Source organism: Mycetomoellerius zeteki, unplaced genomic scaffold (genome assembly GCF_001594055.1).
Source record: "Mycetomoellerius zeteki isolate Tzet28-1 unplaced genomic scaffold, Tzet1.0 scaffold124, whole genome shotgun sequence".
Lineage (NCBI taxonomy): Eukaryota > Metazoa > Arthropoda > Insecta > Hymenoptera > Formicidae > Mycetomoellerius > Mycetomoellerius zeteki.
Window position 1 is genome coordinate 1,166,782 of NW_017256169.1, and position 13,889 is coordinate 1,180,670.

A 13,889-nucleotide genomic window follows, 5' to 3' on the forward strand; every position below is an offset into this window, starting at 1 on the left:
TTCAGCTGATGATCGAAGAACAGAGCGCGGAGCAGGAGCGACTGTTGCTGAGCGTTCTGCCGGAACACGTCGCGGTCAAGATGCGGCAGGACCTCGGCGCGTCTCTCGACACGCAGTTCAAGAAAATCTACATGTCTAGGCACGAAAACGTGTCGATACTTTATGCTGACATAGTCGGCTTCACCGCGATCTCGTCGACCTACAGCGCCAGCGAGCTGGTCAAGATACTCAACGAGCTCTTCGCGCGATTCGATCAGCTCAGTGAACGGTACATATTTTTAAAGTTTTCACTTTAATTCTCCAGAGCTGATGTAGATCTGTCGACCCCTCTGGAATTGGTGGTGTCTCACGTTGGACTCACTCACGCGAAAAGAAAGATTTCGAAAAAATTTAAAATTTTGCTGAATACAAATCTGAAAATAATTTTGTTGGACCATCAAAATAATTATGTCGGAAATTAAAAAGTAATAAGTAATGTTACAAAAAATTTTGATATTCCGATAGCAACCAAAGTTTGAGTTTTCAATAAAATTATTTTGATGATTCAACAAAATTATTTTCAAATATATATCTAGCGAAATTTTAGATTTTTCAGTAAAATCTTTCCGTGTAATTACATTTTCTACTCTATATTATATCTGCAAATTTGAATTATTGTTATTAAATAACCTTAATATTTATTTTTTTAAATAAAAATTATTTTTATGTAATGCCATTTTGGTCCCTCGAAATTAATTAGTGAAATTATTTAGCTCTTAATTAAATTGTATTAAGTAGGTTTCACAGACCCAGTGTCACACAGTAACCGTGTTATAGATTTTAGCGTCAGTTCCGGAAGATTAATAAATACATTAACATTGCTATCTGCTTAATGCAGCTTTTACATTAAGGCAGAGAAGAATTTTTAATACTAGTAAATTTAACAGTTACATTTTTCTCATTACATTAGCGCGTTTTTACGTTCGCTCTATTCGATTTTACAAATGAAGAATAATACGCACAAGAGAAACGCTGCAGTTCTGGCAGATCGATATCGTAAATATCTCTGATTTGAACGGTTCAATTCGACTAATATAATTAATACTGTAATTATTTGAACAATTAAGTTAATTGAGATTATTGGTGAATTTAGAATAGTCGAATATTTAAAAAAGATTAAATATCTGTCATCTGCAATAGCGAGTTATTTTTGTCTCTATTCGTTATATGAATGTTAAGTGAGACCTCGCGTGTTATCGAATGCTAATCGTAAAACGGTACGGCAAAAGTGGTAGAATTCCGTAACTTGCGCGTTCCATTTTCGCTGGCGATAATGAAAATTGTATGATCGGTTCGACGACGAAATTGATTCCATGAAAGTGAGTTCCCTGTCGATTTTGTCTTCGACTACTTTGACTTCGTGCATTCTGCCGCAGGGGGAGGTCCTTCGAGGACACCAGCAATCAATATCCCCGGGGACCAGGGGTTTTCTATCACTGCCAAATGTACTTTGCAGCTTACGTGATCATCATCTGTCGTCGCATAATATTTTATTTATAGTCATGGATATATATATATATTCTTTTTCGTACACACACAACAAGACAAATCAGTATAGGAATTTCCTTCCGATCAAATAAAACTAGATGTAGAGAGTTATGCGATATGTATGAAATCTTATTCATAGATACGAGCAAATGCGCATCAAGATCTTAGGGGATTGTTATTACTGCATAAGTGGCGCACCTGTCGAAAGGCCAGACCATGCGGTCCTCTGCGTGTATATGGGGCTGTCCATGGTGGAGGCGATTAAATATGTTCAACAAACGACGAACAGCCCCGTCGACATGAGGGTGGGCATTCACACGGGTGCGGTACTCGCCGGGGTTCTCGGACAGAGACAGTGGCAGTTCGACGTCTACAGCAAGGATGTCGAGCTGGCGAACAAGATGGAGAGCAGCGGTAGGGCGGGGTAAGAAAAGCTTCTTATATGTAAGACCGTTTAATTTGGGAACTAATTGCAATCGAATTAAAAAAGTCTAGTTAATGCTAAGTATATTCCGTTTTATCTTAACTTTTCAATTACTAATATGACAAGAAATATTATTTTATCCGATATTAACGTGATTGAGCGAAAGGATAATGCGATATTCTACATGGAAAGAACGATTTTGCCGAGATATTAAAAAATTTAGTTAGATACAGATCTAAAAATAACTTTGTTGAACTAATATATATAAAGAGGATAAAGGTATAAAGGTAATTATACAAATTTTCTGCAGAATTAACGTACACACTGAAAAAAATACTAAATTTTAATAAATATTTGTTTGAATAGTTCTAAGTAAATATTTATTAGATATAAACATATATTTATTTGATACAAAAATCATTAATGATTTAACTATCATTTGATTTAATTTGATTTATCATTTTTTTATTGACTAAGTTTATTTACTGTAAATAAATTTTTACTTACAATTAGTACTATTCAAAGAAATATGTTTTAAGATTTAGTTAATTTTTTTCAGTGCATATTGTTAGTAAATTACTTTATAGTTATTGCAACTAAAAGATTTAATTCAATTATGTCTATAATATAATAGTATATATAATAGTATTACTACTAAAATTATGTCTTTTTTTGAATGTATTAAGATGATGAATGTATTAAGATTATGAGAATGTATCAAATTAGTTATTAGAGTGTATTAAAATAATTATGTAGGATGTTGAAGCATAACGAACAATGTTGCAATAAGTTTTGAGATTTTAAGTAATCAGCTTGAGCGTTCTAATTAATTATTTTGATGGTTTAGGCTGCGGTCCACTTGACGCTACAAACGTTTCGAAGCGTTTGAGCGACCAATTAGAACAAAGAATTTTACGAATTGATTAATCAAAGAATGCTTCGAAGCGTTTGTAGCGTCAAGTGGACCGCAGCCTTAATGAAATTATTTTCAAATCTGCAACTAGCTGAATATTTGAATACTTTAGTAAAAAGAACTCTTTCCGTGTATTTATTCGTTGAAAAAAATCTGTGCCGAGAAGAAAAAAATTTATGCCGAGTGCATAAATAAACAAATGCTTTAAGGAGGGTACACATCTCGAATTCGACGCTGAGTTTCCTAAATGGGGAATTCGAGGTAGAGCCGGCGTACGGGGAAGATCGGGAAGAGGCACTCCAAAAAGCTGGCCTCGTCACTTACTTCATCGTAAGAGCCTTGAAGCCATTTAAGCCAGCGGTGACGAAAAGCCTCGCGTCACTGGCGGACGCGGAAAACTCGCAAAGAATAATAGAGAATGTGCAAGACAAAGTGGACAATATTCGAGAGGATTCCGAGGAATTTCAACAACGTCTGAGGAAGAAACTTGACAGCAGAGGTAAAAATGAAAAAGTCAGACATTTTAAGTTGGAGTTGGGGAACGTTAAACTCAGCAAAATTAAATTCGAAGAGATTGGGAGTGGGTCGTTGTTTTATTTCGATTCGGTAAGCGGCTTAAAAATCCGCGCATGCGTTTGCAAAATATTACTCTCATCGTTGCGAATTGTTGACACAGGCACTGATTATAATCGACGCTCAAGCGAGAGCGTGTCACTATATTGATTAACATTCAATTACATAACAAATATCATTAAAATTGCGAAAATAATCGTTTCTTTAGATAAATTCCGTCTAAATATTTTTAAATACATTCAAGAACTATCGACGAAGACCGACAATTTGTTTTACACTTGAAACAATTTCTCGTTCCAGGAATCTTTAAATTCATTAAAATCAGATTTTTTAATGCTTGTTTGCAAATTTAAAAGGAAGAATTTTTGAATAATATGCATTTAAAATTTTATAAATTTTGATATTTTCCGACTTTACTGATTGATAAAATTTCACTATTTTAATGTTAAGTTTTGTGTTAAATTCTTATGTTAAATCGATTTAATAGGGTGTTTTATAGTATTTTTTGCGCTCATAGTATTTCGGACGCGTTTGCGAGGAGAATAATTTCTTTATTTATCTCTTCTGCTTAGAAATAAATAAATGATTTATAAGGAGTAGCTTTTGAATTTAACTCTGAATTTAACTTTGAATTTAATCTAATGATTTTTTACTTTTTATAAAAAACTTAAAACATTTTTATTTTATTCATTTTAATTAAAAAAAAGACTTTATACACGCGAGCTGTTGTTAGAAAAATATATAAATTTTTAAAAAAAGATATCGATTACAAAAAATTGAAGCCCATAAGATAAATTCTAACCCCATTTTCGGAATCAGCATCAGAAAACACATAAGAATCAGCCAAAATTATTCAAATTAACAAAATAAGATGTGTAATAATAATCCGATGTCAATCGATGGACATCCGGTTTATTAACGACTCAATCTTAATGTGACGTCAGCGTACGAACACTTGTAGGTGGTGGAACTGACCTGAAAGGTCACGCCTCTTGGTTGACACTACGGTTCAAAGATCCGAACGTGGAGACGGCGTTTCACAGCGTCGAGGAGGCCTTCTCGCCCCTGTCGCTTCTTGGCGGGCCCCTGGTCACGATGTGCGCAGCCCCGGTCTGGAAGATGCAACCCTGGGGACCGTTCACGTGGGGTGGCGCCGGGGTCGTAACTCTTTTCGGCATCGTGCTGGCCGGAGCTACTTGCCTGGGCAGCGCGGTTAGGGCGGCGTGGTTCAGGAGTACCCTCGCGCTTCTGATGATATTCTCCCTCATAATCTTTCTGCTGTTAGATATGGTACGAATTTGAACAACTATTTTCGCTCAATACTTGTTGCTGCAGCTCGACCGCTCGCACGGTTGAATTTTCTCTCTCTCTTTCTTATAATTCGCTTATCTTATAGAAATCCTAAATTAATTTTTTTTACAGAAATTCAGAACTCATTTTTCAGCAAAAATTTAATGAACGGCATTTGTTATATAATTTTCAACATTAAAATAGATCTACTCTGGTGAAAAAAAGATCGGAGAAGAATCGAATACAAAAGAAGAGTGATGTAGAAATGTAAACAAAATTTCTACATGGAAAGAATGTAATAATTATTTTTGTCGAAGTATTATAGTATGTTTAGCAAAATTGTTCTTTCCGTATATTTAAAATAATAAAACTTAAGAGAAGCGTCTCTTAAAACGCTTCTATTTTCCCTATTCTAATTTGCACTCTTCGATTTTTATTTTCGCTAGGGTATTATCATTCATACTTTTAATACTTCAAAGCGTTTAAATTTTTTATACAAATTTTTTGATACAAATTTTTGATTAAAATATTAAGTTTTTGACAAAAACTTATTGCGAATTTTCAGTTGGATGTACTATAGTGTATATTAAAGATTAAAGCCTTATTTGTACACTGATTTAATTTCTATAAAAGTAAAATGCACAATTTATATGATGGTTAATGTGCACCAGTGCGCACTGAGTGCATCCAATCGAATTTGCTATTAGTCTCTCTAAACTCCTACAGCAACAATGCTGCAAATTTTATGCTGTATGGGAAGTAGGCAAATAATATTAGCTGTACATTATTTTTATATTTGTTTTGCGTAGGCTAACTGCGCGATTATCGACGACATCGAGCCACTGAAAAACACTACACTAAAGTGGAGTCTGCGATGTCCGTACCCTTCTTATTACTCATACGTCGGCGTCCTTGCGCTGGTCGCTATCTCGATGCCGACATATCTCTGTTACCTGTCCAAGGCGTGCCTGATGTACATTCTTGCCGGCGCGCAGTCCTGCATCAATGTCTTGTTTCTCTCATCGAGCCTCGACAGGGAGGAAATGGCGTGTTATCAGAACACCGACTTTCCACTGAAATATTCGCTAACGGCCACTTTGTTCACTATCGCGACCGCGTTAGTCATCGTGGCGAGATACGTAAGTACAAAATGTTTTACTTAGAAAGATTTTAAATTGTTATCGTCGAAACTTATTCCATCTCATTAGCAATTTGTTATTGTAAAAAATGTTGACTTTGACAATGGTCGATTGTCGCAAGGTTTAACGGGAAAATATTGTACATTGGCCGCATTACGTGCCGATCGATCTACGGTGTGTTGCAGCACGCGAGAATGGAACGACTAGTGAAAATGATTCTTTCCTTCAAGGTCGACATGTCGATAAAAGAACAATCAATTCTCATGGTCTGTAAAACCGCGCCGACAATTGCCTCGACGATCCATTCTGTGTCACGTTAAATCAGATATCAAGTGTGATATCGTAAATTCAGACTATTATTCGTACGTTACATTTTTATAAATTATGTACTCTAGTTTTAATATTCCGAATTAAATTACTTTGGTTTCGTTACTGAAATCATACTCCATTTCGTGTACTGGAAAATGAGTCGAACGCGCTGTTATAATTTGCCCGAAATAATCCGACAATCGGTATTTGAGCGTAAAATAGAAACATAACCCATTTATGGATAGTTATGATGACGGCTTCAATCGAGAAATTGGACCTCGAGTAATTCACGATTTTTGAGTGGGCTTTTTACGGTGCGTTGAATGACACTTTATCCGCCCAGCATCCTCTATCTGCCATCGAAAACGCCGAATGAGAAAAAAAAAAGCGAAAGCAATTTCGCAGAATTTTCGTCCTAACAAAACATTTCCTTTTCAGTATCGTCACAGAAATATAATTCGCGCGCGGATTTAGAACGCGAGAAAATTCCGTAAACGAATTCGATTGAAAATTACGTTATTTTGCTATACGGAAAGAACGGTTTTGCTGATATATCTACAAATTTAGGATCTGAAAATAATTTTGTTGAACTATTAAAATAATTATGCAAGATGTTCAAATTGATTGCTAGAATGTCAGAATTTTTTGTAACATTGCTCATCATATTTGAGTTTCCCATATAAATATTTTTATGATCTAACAAAATTATTTTTAGATTTGCATGTACCTAAATTTTTTAATGCTTTAACAAAATTGTTCTTTCCGTTCTCAGAGAAATGTTGCTATGATTTTAAATATTACAGTTAAAATATATCATTTCTTTTTGTATTTTGTAAGAAATTGTCTGTCGTATGTAGAATTTATAACAGCAATATTCTAACAATATGGAATAAAATATAGATCTCATAACTAAATCAGAACTGAATGAATCATAGCCATTTTTATATTCTATTATATTTGACTGAACGTCACAGAGAGTGACTAGTCTTGCTAAATTTGACAAATGATTCAGATATATCTGTCTCTGCTATCTATTGATTACAAACATATGCGATGTTCTAGTGTGTGCTAGTCGTTTATCCATTTTAGCTAATTTTTCGTATCTGAATATAATTTTCAATATATATACATTACTCAACAAAAAATAGAGAACACTTTCGAACACGCTCAAAATTGCAATATTCAGACCATAACTCGGTGAAAAATCGTCGCAGAAAATAAATCGAAAAAGCATTTTAAAGGCTGAAATCTCTACTTTTCAAATCGGTAATCGATATTTCAATTTGATCGATCCTTCATGGAGCTACGCGGATACCCGTCAAATTTGAAAATTTTGATCAAATTTTACAAAGGTCTGTGGCGTATATTAAAAATTGCACAATAATGCGGTTCACAGCATTCAAAAGAGTGAATCTTTACCTTCAATTTGTTTTTTTATTGATCGTTCTACGATTTTTTTTCACCGAGTTATTGAACATTAAAGCAAAAATGACATTTTTACTTCACGATGATTTTTAATGGAGTTACGAGCAATAAAGTCAGAATGTTCCTTTTTACTTAATCCGCGAATAACTTAGGAACAAAAAAGCATAGGAACATTTTTATAAAATGATTTTGTAAGGAAAGCTTGAAGCTTTCACGATAGGTAGTCGAAAATTTGCTCAAATTTTTTTGGGCACGCTACATACCATATATAATTGTAAGATTATTTCTTGAGTTGCGCGTATAGTTATGCATACGAAAAGAGTTGTTTTGTTAAAGTATCCAAAAATTTAGCTACAATAAAATTATTTTCAGATCTGTATCTACCTAAATTTTTTAATACTTCGGCAAAAACATTCTTTTTATATAATTATACTGTTTTATGAAGTTTTATTGAAGTATCTAACAATTTTGCTAGATACAAAAAATAATTTTGTTGAACTATTAAAGTAATTATATAAAACATTTAAGCGTTGATGACAATCTGCAAAAAGTTTTAATATTCTAGTAACCAGTTTGAGGCATCCTACATAACTGTTTTAATAGTCCAAACGAAATTATTTTCAGATTTACTTAAATTTTTAGACGTTTCGATAAAATTATTCTTTCCGTATATACGATATTCCGTATATCTCGTACATATAGCTATTTCGTAATATTAATTAAAATGTAAATTAATGCGTTAATGTAAAAATTAATGTAAAAATGCAGACTAATTAGAAGTTTAATTGCGATCAAAAGTTTTGTGTTTCACTCGCTTTATTCAGTGGTGCGAAAAATTTAAATGGCAAACTTGTTAACGAAGATGTGAATGTTATGTGCAGGCCGAGAAGGCGCGAAGGATGCTGTATCTGCGAGGACGAGAAGTAATCGCGCAAAGGGAACGGGCAGCGGACATGAAACGAAGAAATGGAGCACTAATATACAACATCTTGCCACCTCACGTAGCTGTGTATTTCCTATCACATGCGAGGCATCACGACGATCTTTACAGCCAGAGCTACGCCGAAGTAGGTGTACTATTTGCCAGTATGCCAAACTTCGCGGACTTCTACAGCGAGGAGAGCATCAACAATCAAGGCCTCGAGTGCCTCAGGTTCCTTAATGAGGTCATCTCCGACTTTGACGCCGTAAGTTTCTCGTTGCTCATCTTACTTCCGTGAAGCTTCCCCATTATACTCGGTAAACAAACTACCCGCAGTATGACGATAAATTGGCAGCAGATTTGCTCAGATTACAACAGATCCGGTATCATCTCTATCATTTGTATTAAACTCGTGTTTTGCTAGCACAGCCTGCCGATATAATCCGATGGCAAATTGTCGACGGAAACTGAATAGAATCTGTCACTTCATAAATATATAAATGGAATACACCATTTAATCTTTCAGAGCGGACGTTAAAACCTGTAACATGTATGTAGTAAATTTGATTGGATGCACTCATTACGAACTAGTGCACATTAAAGTCATTACACATAAATTACAGACATAAAAATATGTGTTTAATATAAATACACTAAGAGAGAAAGATACTTAAAAATTTATTTGTGAGAAATATATTTCATTGAAATAAATCTTTATTTAAGTATGGCGAAATAAAATTTTATTCCTAGCAAATAAGCTATCTATCTTTTTTTACAATTAATGAGATATATTTAACAAAAGTGTGTCTTTGTTATCACAATTAAATTTTTTCATATCTAATAAATATCGAAGAAAACATCGTAATATTTAATTCGCAATATTTGACATTTTCCTCTCAGTGTATAAAAACAGATTAAATCATGAAATGTTCAATACATTTTAGTATGCCGTTGTAAAATCTATATTTTATAATTTAAAATATTTGGATTTTACTTTTATTACAGATTAAATCAGTGCCCAGCAAACGAAATTATTGAAAAATATTGAAAGTTATTTATTGAAGCGATGTCGAATCAAGTTTTTAGATTTTTTAATCCGTTTTCTATTTGTAATCCGGCTTGAATCAATAATTATGGATTGGTTATTTGCCTTCTGTATTTTACCCAATGTGCATTATAGAAATAAAACATGCGATCAATCCGGTTGAATCCGTAATTATAGATACGTATTAGTTATTTACTTTTGGTATCATACACAATGCACAACGTAATGAATGTACGATTAATTCGTTCAAATTGCAATATTGCGGATCCACGGCGACAGGGTGATTCAGAGATGTCTAGATTTATTATGTCTAGATTTATTATGTCTAGATTTCTTATGTCTAGATTTCTAAACATGATAACCCTGGCCACGACAGTGCAGGTTATATCCGGAAGTCATCCTGTCACCGTAGATCCGTAATGTTGTACACTTTGTAGTATACAGTACTAGGGTCATTCGGGAAGCAATGATTCATATATCTGTGATCATCTCGATGCGTACTTTCCAATTTTATATCACTTGCTAGGATCACGGACGACATATTTTCATTTCAGAATCTATAGAATCCACTAGAGTCAACATTATATTGTATTTATCTAGATGTATATAGCAACGGATTCAGTACGTTCAGTATCTACAAAATTCAATATCTTTTTCACGAATAATGCAAATTCGAAAACTTGATTTATACACGGATTTATTCAATCCAATCCGATTTCATTTGCTGGATGTACAACAGCTTTAATATACACTAGTGCGCACTAGCGAGTGCAACCGAATTCGCTAATAGCTACTGACGTTACGTCTTTGAGATCCATTTAACTTATGTTAATTACAAAGTACTAATTAATTTAAAAAAAAAATGACGTAACTTGTAAAAAAAAGAATAAATATTAAATATATTTTTATAAAAATAATCCAAATTTGACGTAATATAAAGAAAATTGATTTTAGAATTAAATAAATCTAATAAATCTATTGGGCGATTTTGACGTAGAGTGTAACACGGTTGCTTCCTATGCCGAAAATGTAGGATTCGTTCATCCAGAACATAAAAATTTGGTTTGATTGAAATCTCTCGAAGGTAATGGCAAACCACTGAGATTATATTTGTCACCGCCATTCGGAGCCGGCGTTAAAAACTGTAGATTCCATGTATCAATATATATCGGTTCCCCAGGTTGGGGGTTGAACAGACTAACAATCTAAAATTCTGGAAAAATCATTATTTCAAAACCTCATCTCCAGAAGAGGCCCGGGTCCGATTTGGACTATAGCACTATTGAATGGAATGATTACATATATCGGCAGATTCTAATTAATCTCTTTAAAAAACATTCTGATTATATTCTGTTAATAGATTCCGTTATATTTCTGCAGATATTTTATTGAGAAAATTTATAGTAGACACTTTCAAAATTTGCTTTCGACAGATTTGACATGTAGCAGTTTATACCTTCTTCTATATTTCTTTCGTTATATTTCTGTATAACTCATTTTATTCTGCCTGGTTAGATCCTCGATCAGAAGAAATTCCATAGTATCATCAAAATCAAGACGATAGGATCGACCTACATGGCCGCTTCGGGAATATCCGAAGTGCAATCGGTGCAGTCGGAGGATGCTCCCCGATGGGGCCACCTCGTCACTCTTGTGGAGTTCGCTCTGGAGCTTAAGAAAGCCCTGTCAAGCATCAACGAGCAGAGTTTTAATCACTTTGTTTTGAAAATGGGCATTAATCAAGGACCGGTAACTGCTGGCGTCATCGGGGCGCGGAAACCTCACTACGATATTTGGGGCAACACCGTCAATGTCGCGTCAAGGATGGAGAGTACGGGGAAAGTCGGCTGCTTTCAGGTATCGATCAGAAAGATGTATTAACAACCGCTTCTAAATATTTTAGTGCATTCCTTTCACTGAAAAAAAAATGTACTAAATTTTATTAAATTTTATTTAGCAAATATTTGTTTTTCGCAAATAAATGTTATAGTAGTACTATTTAAACAATTATTTATTAAAATTTATTAATTTTTCTCAGTGTAGTTGTCTTCTTTATAGTTGCCCTATCACTATATACTTTTTTTTATTAAATTTAGATAATCGTATTAAGTACAAATAAATTTAGATAAAAAACTTATCTTAAGTTAAAAAAAATAATAATTTGTAGGTCACCGACGAAACACGAAAGATACTGGAGCCGTTCGGTTTCGGCTTTGAGCAACGAGGTCTCGTCTTCGTTAAGGGCAAGGGTCAGCTCTTAACGCACTATCTTGTCTCCAAGGATGGCGTCTTTCTCGATCTTGACAGCGATCTCCCTGTTGAACCTACCCACCCGATAATCTATCAATAATGTACTTCAAAGGCTCTAACTCGAACGAGAAACAATCTTTCACCGGGGTTATAAATCCGATTGTTCGAAAAGAACACGTTACGATTTATCTCGGTAGGTATCGGGCTGGACGTTCAGAGGAAACTGAACGTCCAACTTGATAGCTTCCGGGAGCTGATGAATTACGAATCGTAAATTAGACGACGTCTTTGTACACCGAACGGATTTTTTCTCAAGAACGTTCGGCAAGCTAAATGTGTATTGTTGTAGAGAATTCTCTAAATGTTAGCCTCCGTGTCTCAAAAGAGAGAAATGGCACGCGGAAGGAAGGACAAGAAGGGATTGGAGAGGGGCGGAATCGTTCGCGATTATCCGCAAGTATCATCACACGTCGCCATATCATCATCCATCATCCGTCATTGATTATCGCGATGGGGGAAGTTTGCACACAGCTGCCGCCGACTTCATTGTCACACGTTCGCACGCGCACACGCACGCACGCACGCACGTACGCACGTATGCACACACAGGGGCGTGCGCACGTGTTTTACGAACGGCGAGGGTGCGTTGAACTCGTACAGGGTATATTCGAAATAAAAAAAACAAGTAATAGATTTAGAAAACACGCAGGTTTGAAAACGCAAGTGAAATGATATTTTGATGTCGCCGTGTAAATAGCAATAGATCTGTATAGGGAGGAAAACACAGATGTAATATCGTAAACAGAAGTGTAATATAGTAACACACACACACACACACACACAGATGGAACGCTGCAGCCGTTTCGAGAGAATCTGAATAATGTAGTGGTAATTCACTTCGTGTGTGGTATTAATAGCGAATTTGGTCACTTGCATTACATTAGATTCGTGTATACTAAAAGCTGCTGTATACAAATATTTTGTATTTATGTTATATAAGAAACGTTTTGTAATTATATTAAAACCGATCTGTTAAATCCTTGTTAAGATATTGAGTTAAATTTTTTACATACACCAAGTTTTAACATAATGTGGTTGTGTTATTTGAATATTTTGTATTAAAATACTCAACATTCTTGATGTCAAAATGACAGGATTTATGAATAAATAAACAAATAACAAAAATATATTTTAAATTCAAAGATAAATGAATAAAATACATATTAATTTAACATATCATAAATGTAAACTTTATAGAAAAAGTATACTTTCAACGGTTTGCTTACAAATTGCAGTGTGTTACATTTTTTATATAAATTTTTTTATATAATGTTTGTATTATTCTAACATATTTATCTTGTATTAAATTAACACAAATTTTCTGACATGAAATTAGTAAAATTAAATATAAAAACATATAAATATTTTAAATGATTAAATACCCAATAATAACATCGACATCTGTTATTTAACAGAACATATATTACTTCATTGTCAAAATTGATTATATTATATCATTCACTTTACATAAAGCAGCTTTTAATGTGTACTAATACAGTGTAGTACGAGCGATCGAATTCATCATTATATTCTAGGGCTAAACTTCTTTCTCCAAGACGTGCATTGATCAGACGCGAAAGTTGCGAGAAACAATTTCTGAATCCTGTCGTGAATTTGGTATCCCATTGCGGTAACAGAACTTTTTTTGGTACGAGCAATAATAAAGAATTGTCATTCATAGCTCGAAATAGTTCAGTTTCCGCGTCTGATCTACACGCAACTCGAAATGAAACTTTCGAGCTACGATTTCGTCGCCGACATACGAGCAGGGCTGGGCATGTATTTAAAATACTTTTATTTGAAAAACCGTATTGGTAAGACAAATATATTTTGTATTTTGTGTTTATTCAGAGTACATGAAAATATTTTGTATTTTGTATTTCATGGAAGCATATAAAAGTATTTTGTATTTTGTATTTCGATATTAATAACGAAAGATTGAAAGTATTTTGTATTTTGTATTTCAAATACTAACATTGACAATAAACTTTATTATTTCAATTATAAAGTAC

General features: G+C 34.0%; 1 protein-coding gene across 1 annotated transcript in view; it reads left to right on the forward strand.

The window, feature by feature from the left end:
• Ac3 (adenylate cyclase 3) overlaps positions 1-12,835 on the forward strand; it is an 18,355-nt gene extending 5,520 nt beyond the window's left edge. The window contains exons 2-9 of the mRNA XM_018461555.1: positions 6-268; positions 1,667-1,951; positions 3,074-3,363; positions 4,399-4,727; positions 5,537-5,866; positions 8,482-8,787; positions 11,083-11,424; positions 11,735-12,835. Coding sequence (XP_018317057.1) covers positions 6-268; positions 1,667-1,951; positions 3,074-3,363; positions 4,399-4,727; positions 5,537-5,866; positions 8,482-8,787; positions 11,083-11,424; positions 11,735-11,917 — 2,328 coding nt within the window. The 3' untranslated portion in view covers positions 11,918-12,835. The remainder of the gene's footprint in view (positions 1-5; positions 269-1,666; positions 1,952-3,073; positions 3,364-4,398; positions 4,728-5,536; positions 5,867-8,481; positions 8,788-11,082; positions 11,425-11,734) is intronic.
• The last annotated feature ends 1,054 nt before the right edge of the window (positions 12,836-13,889 follow it).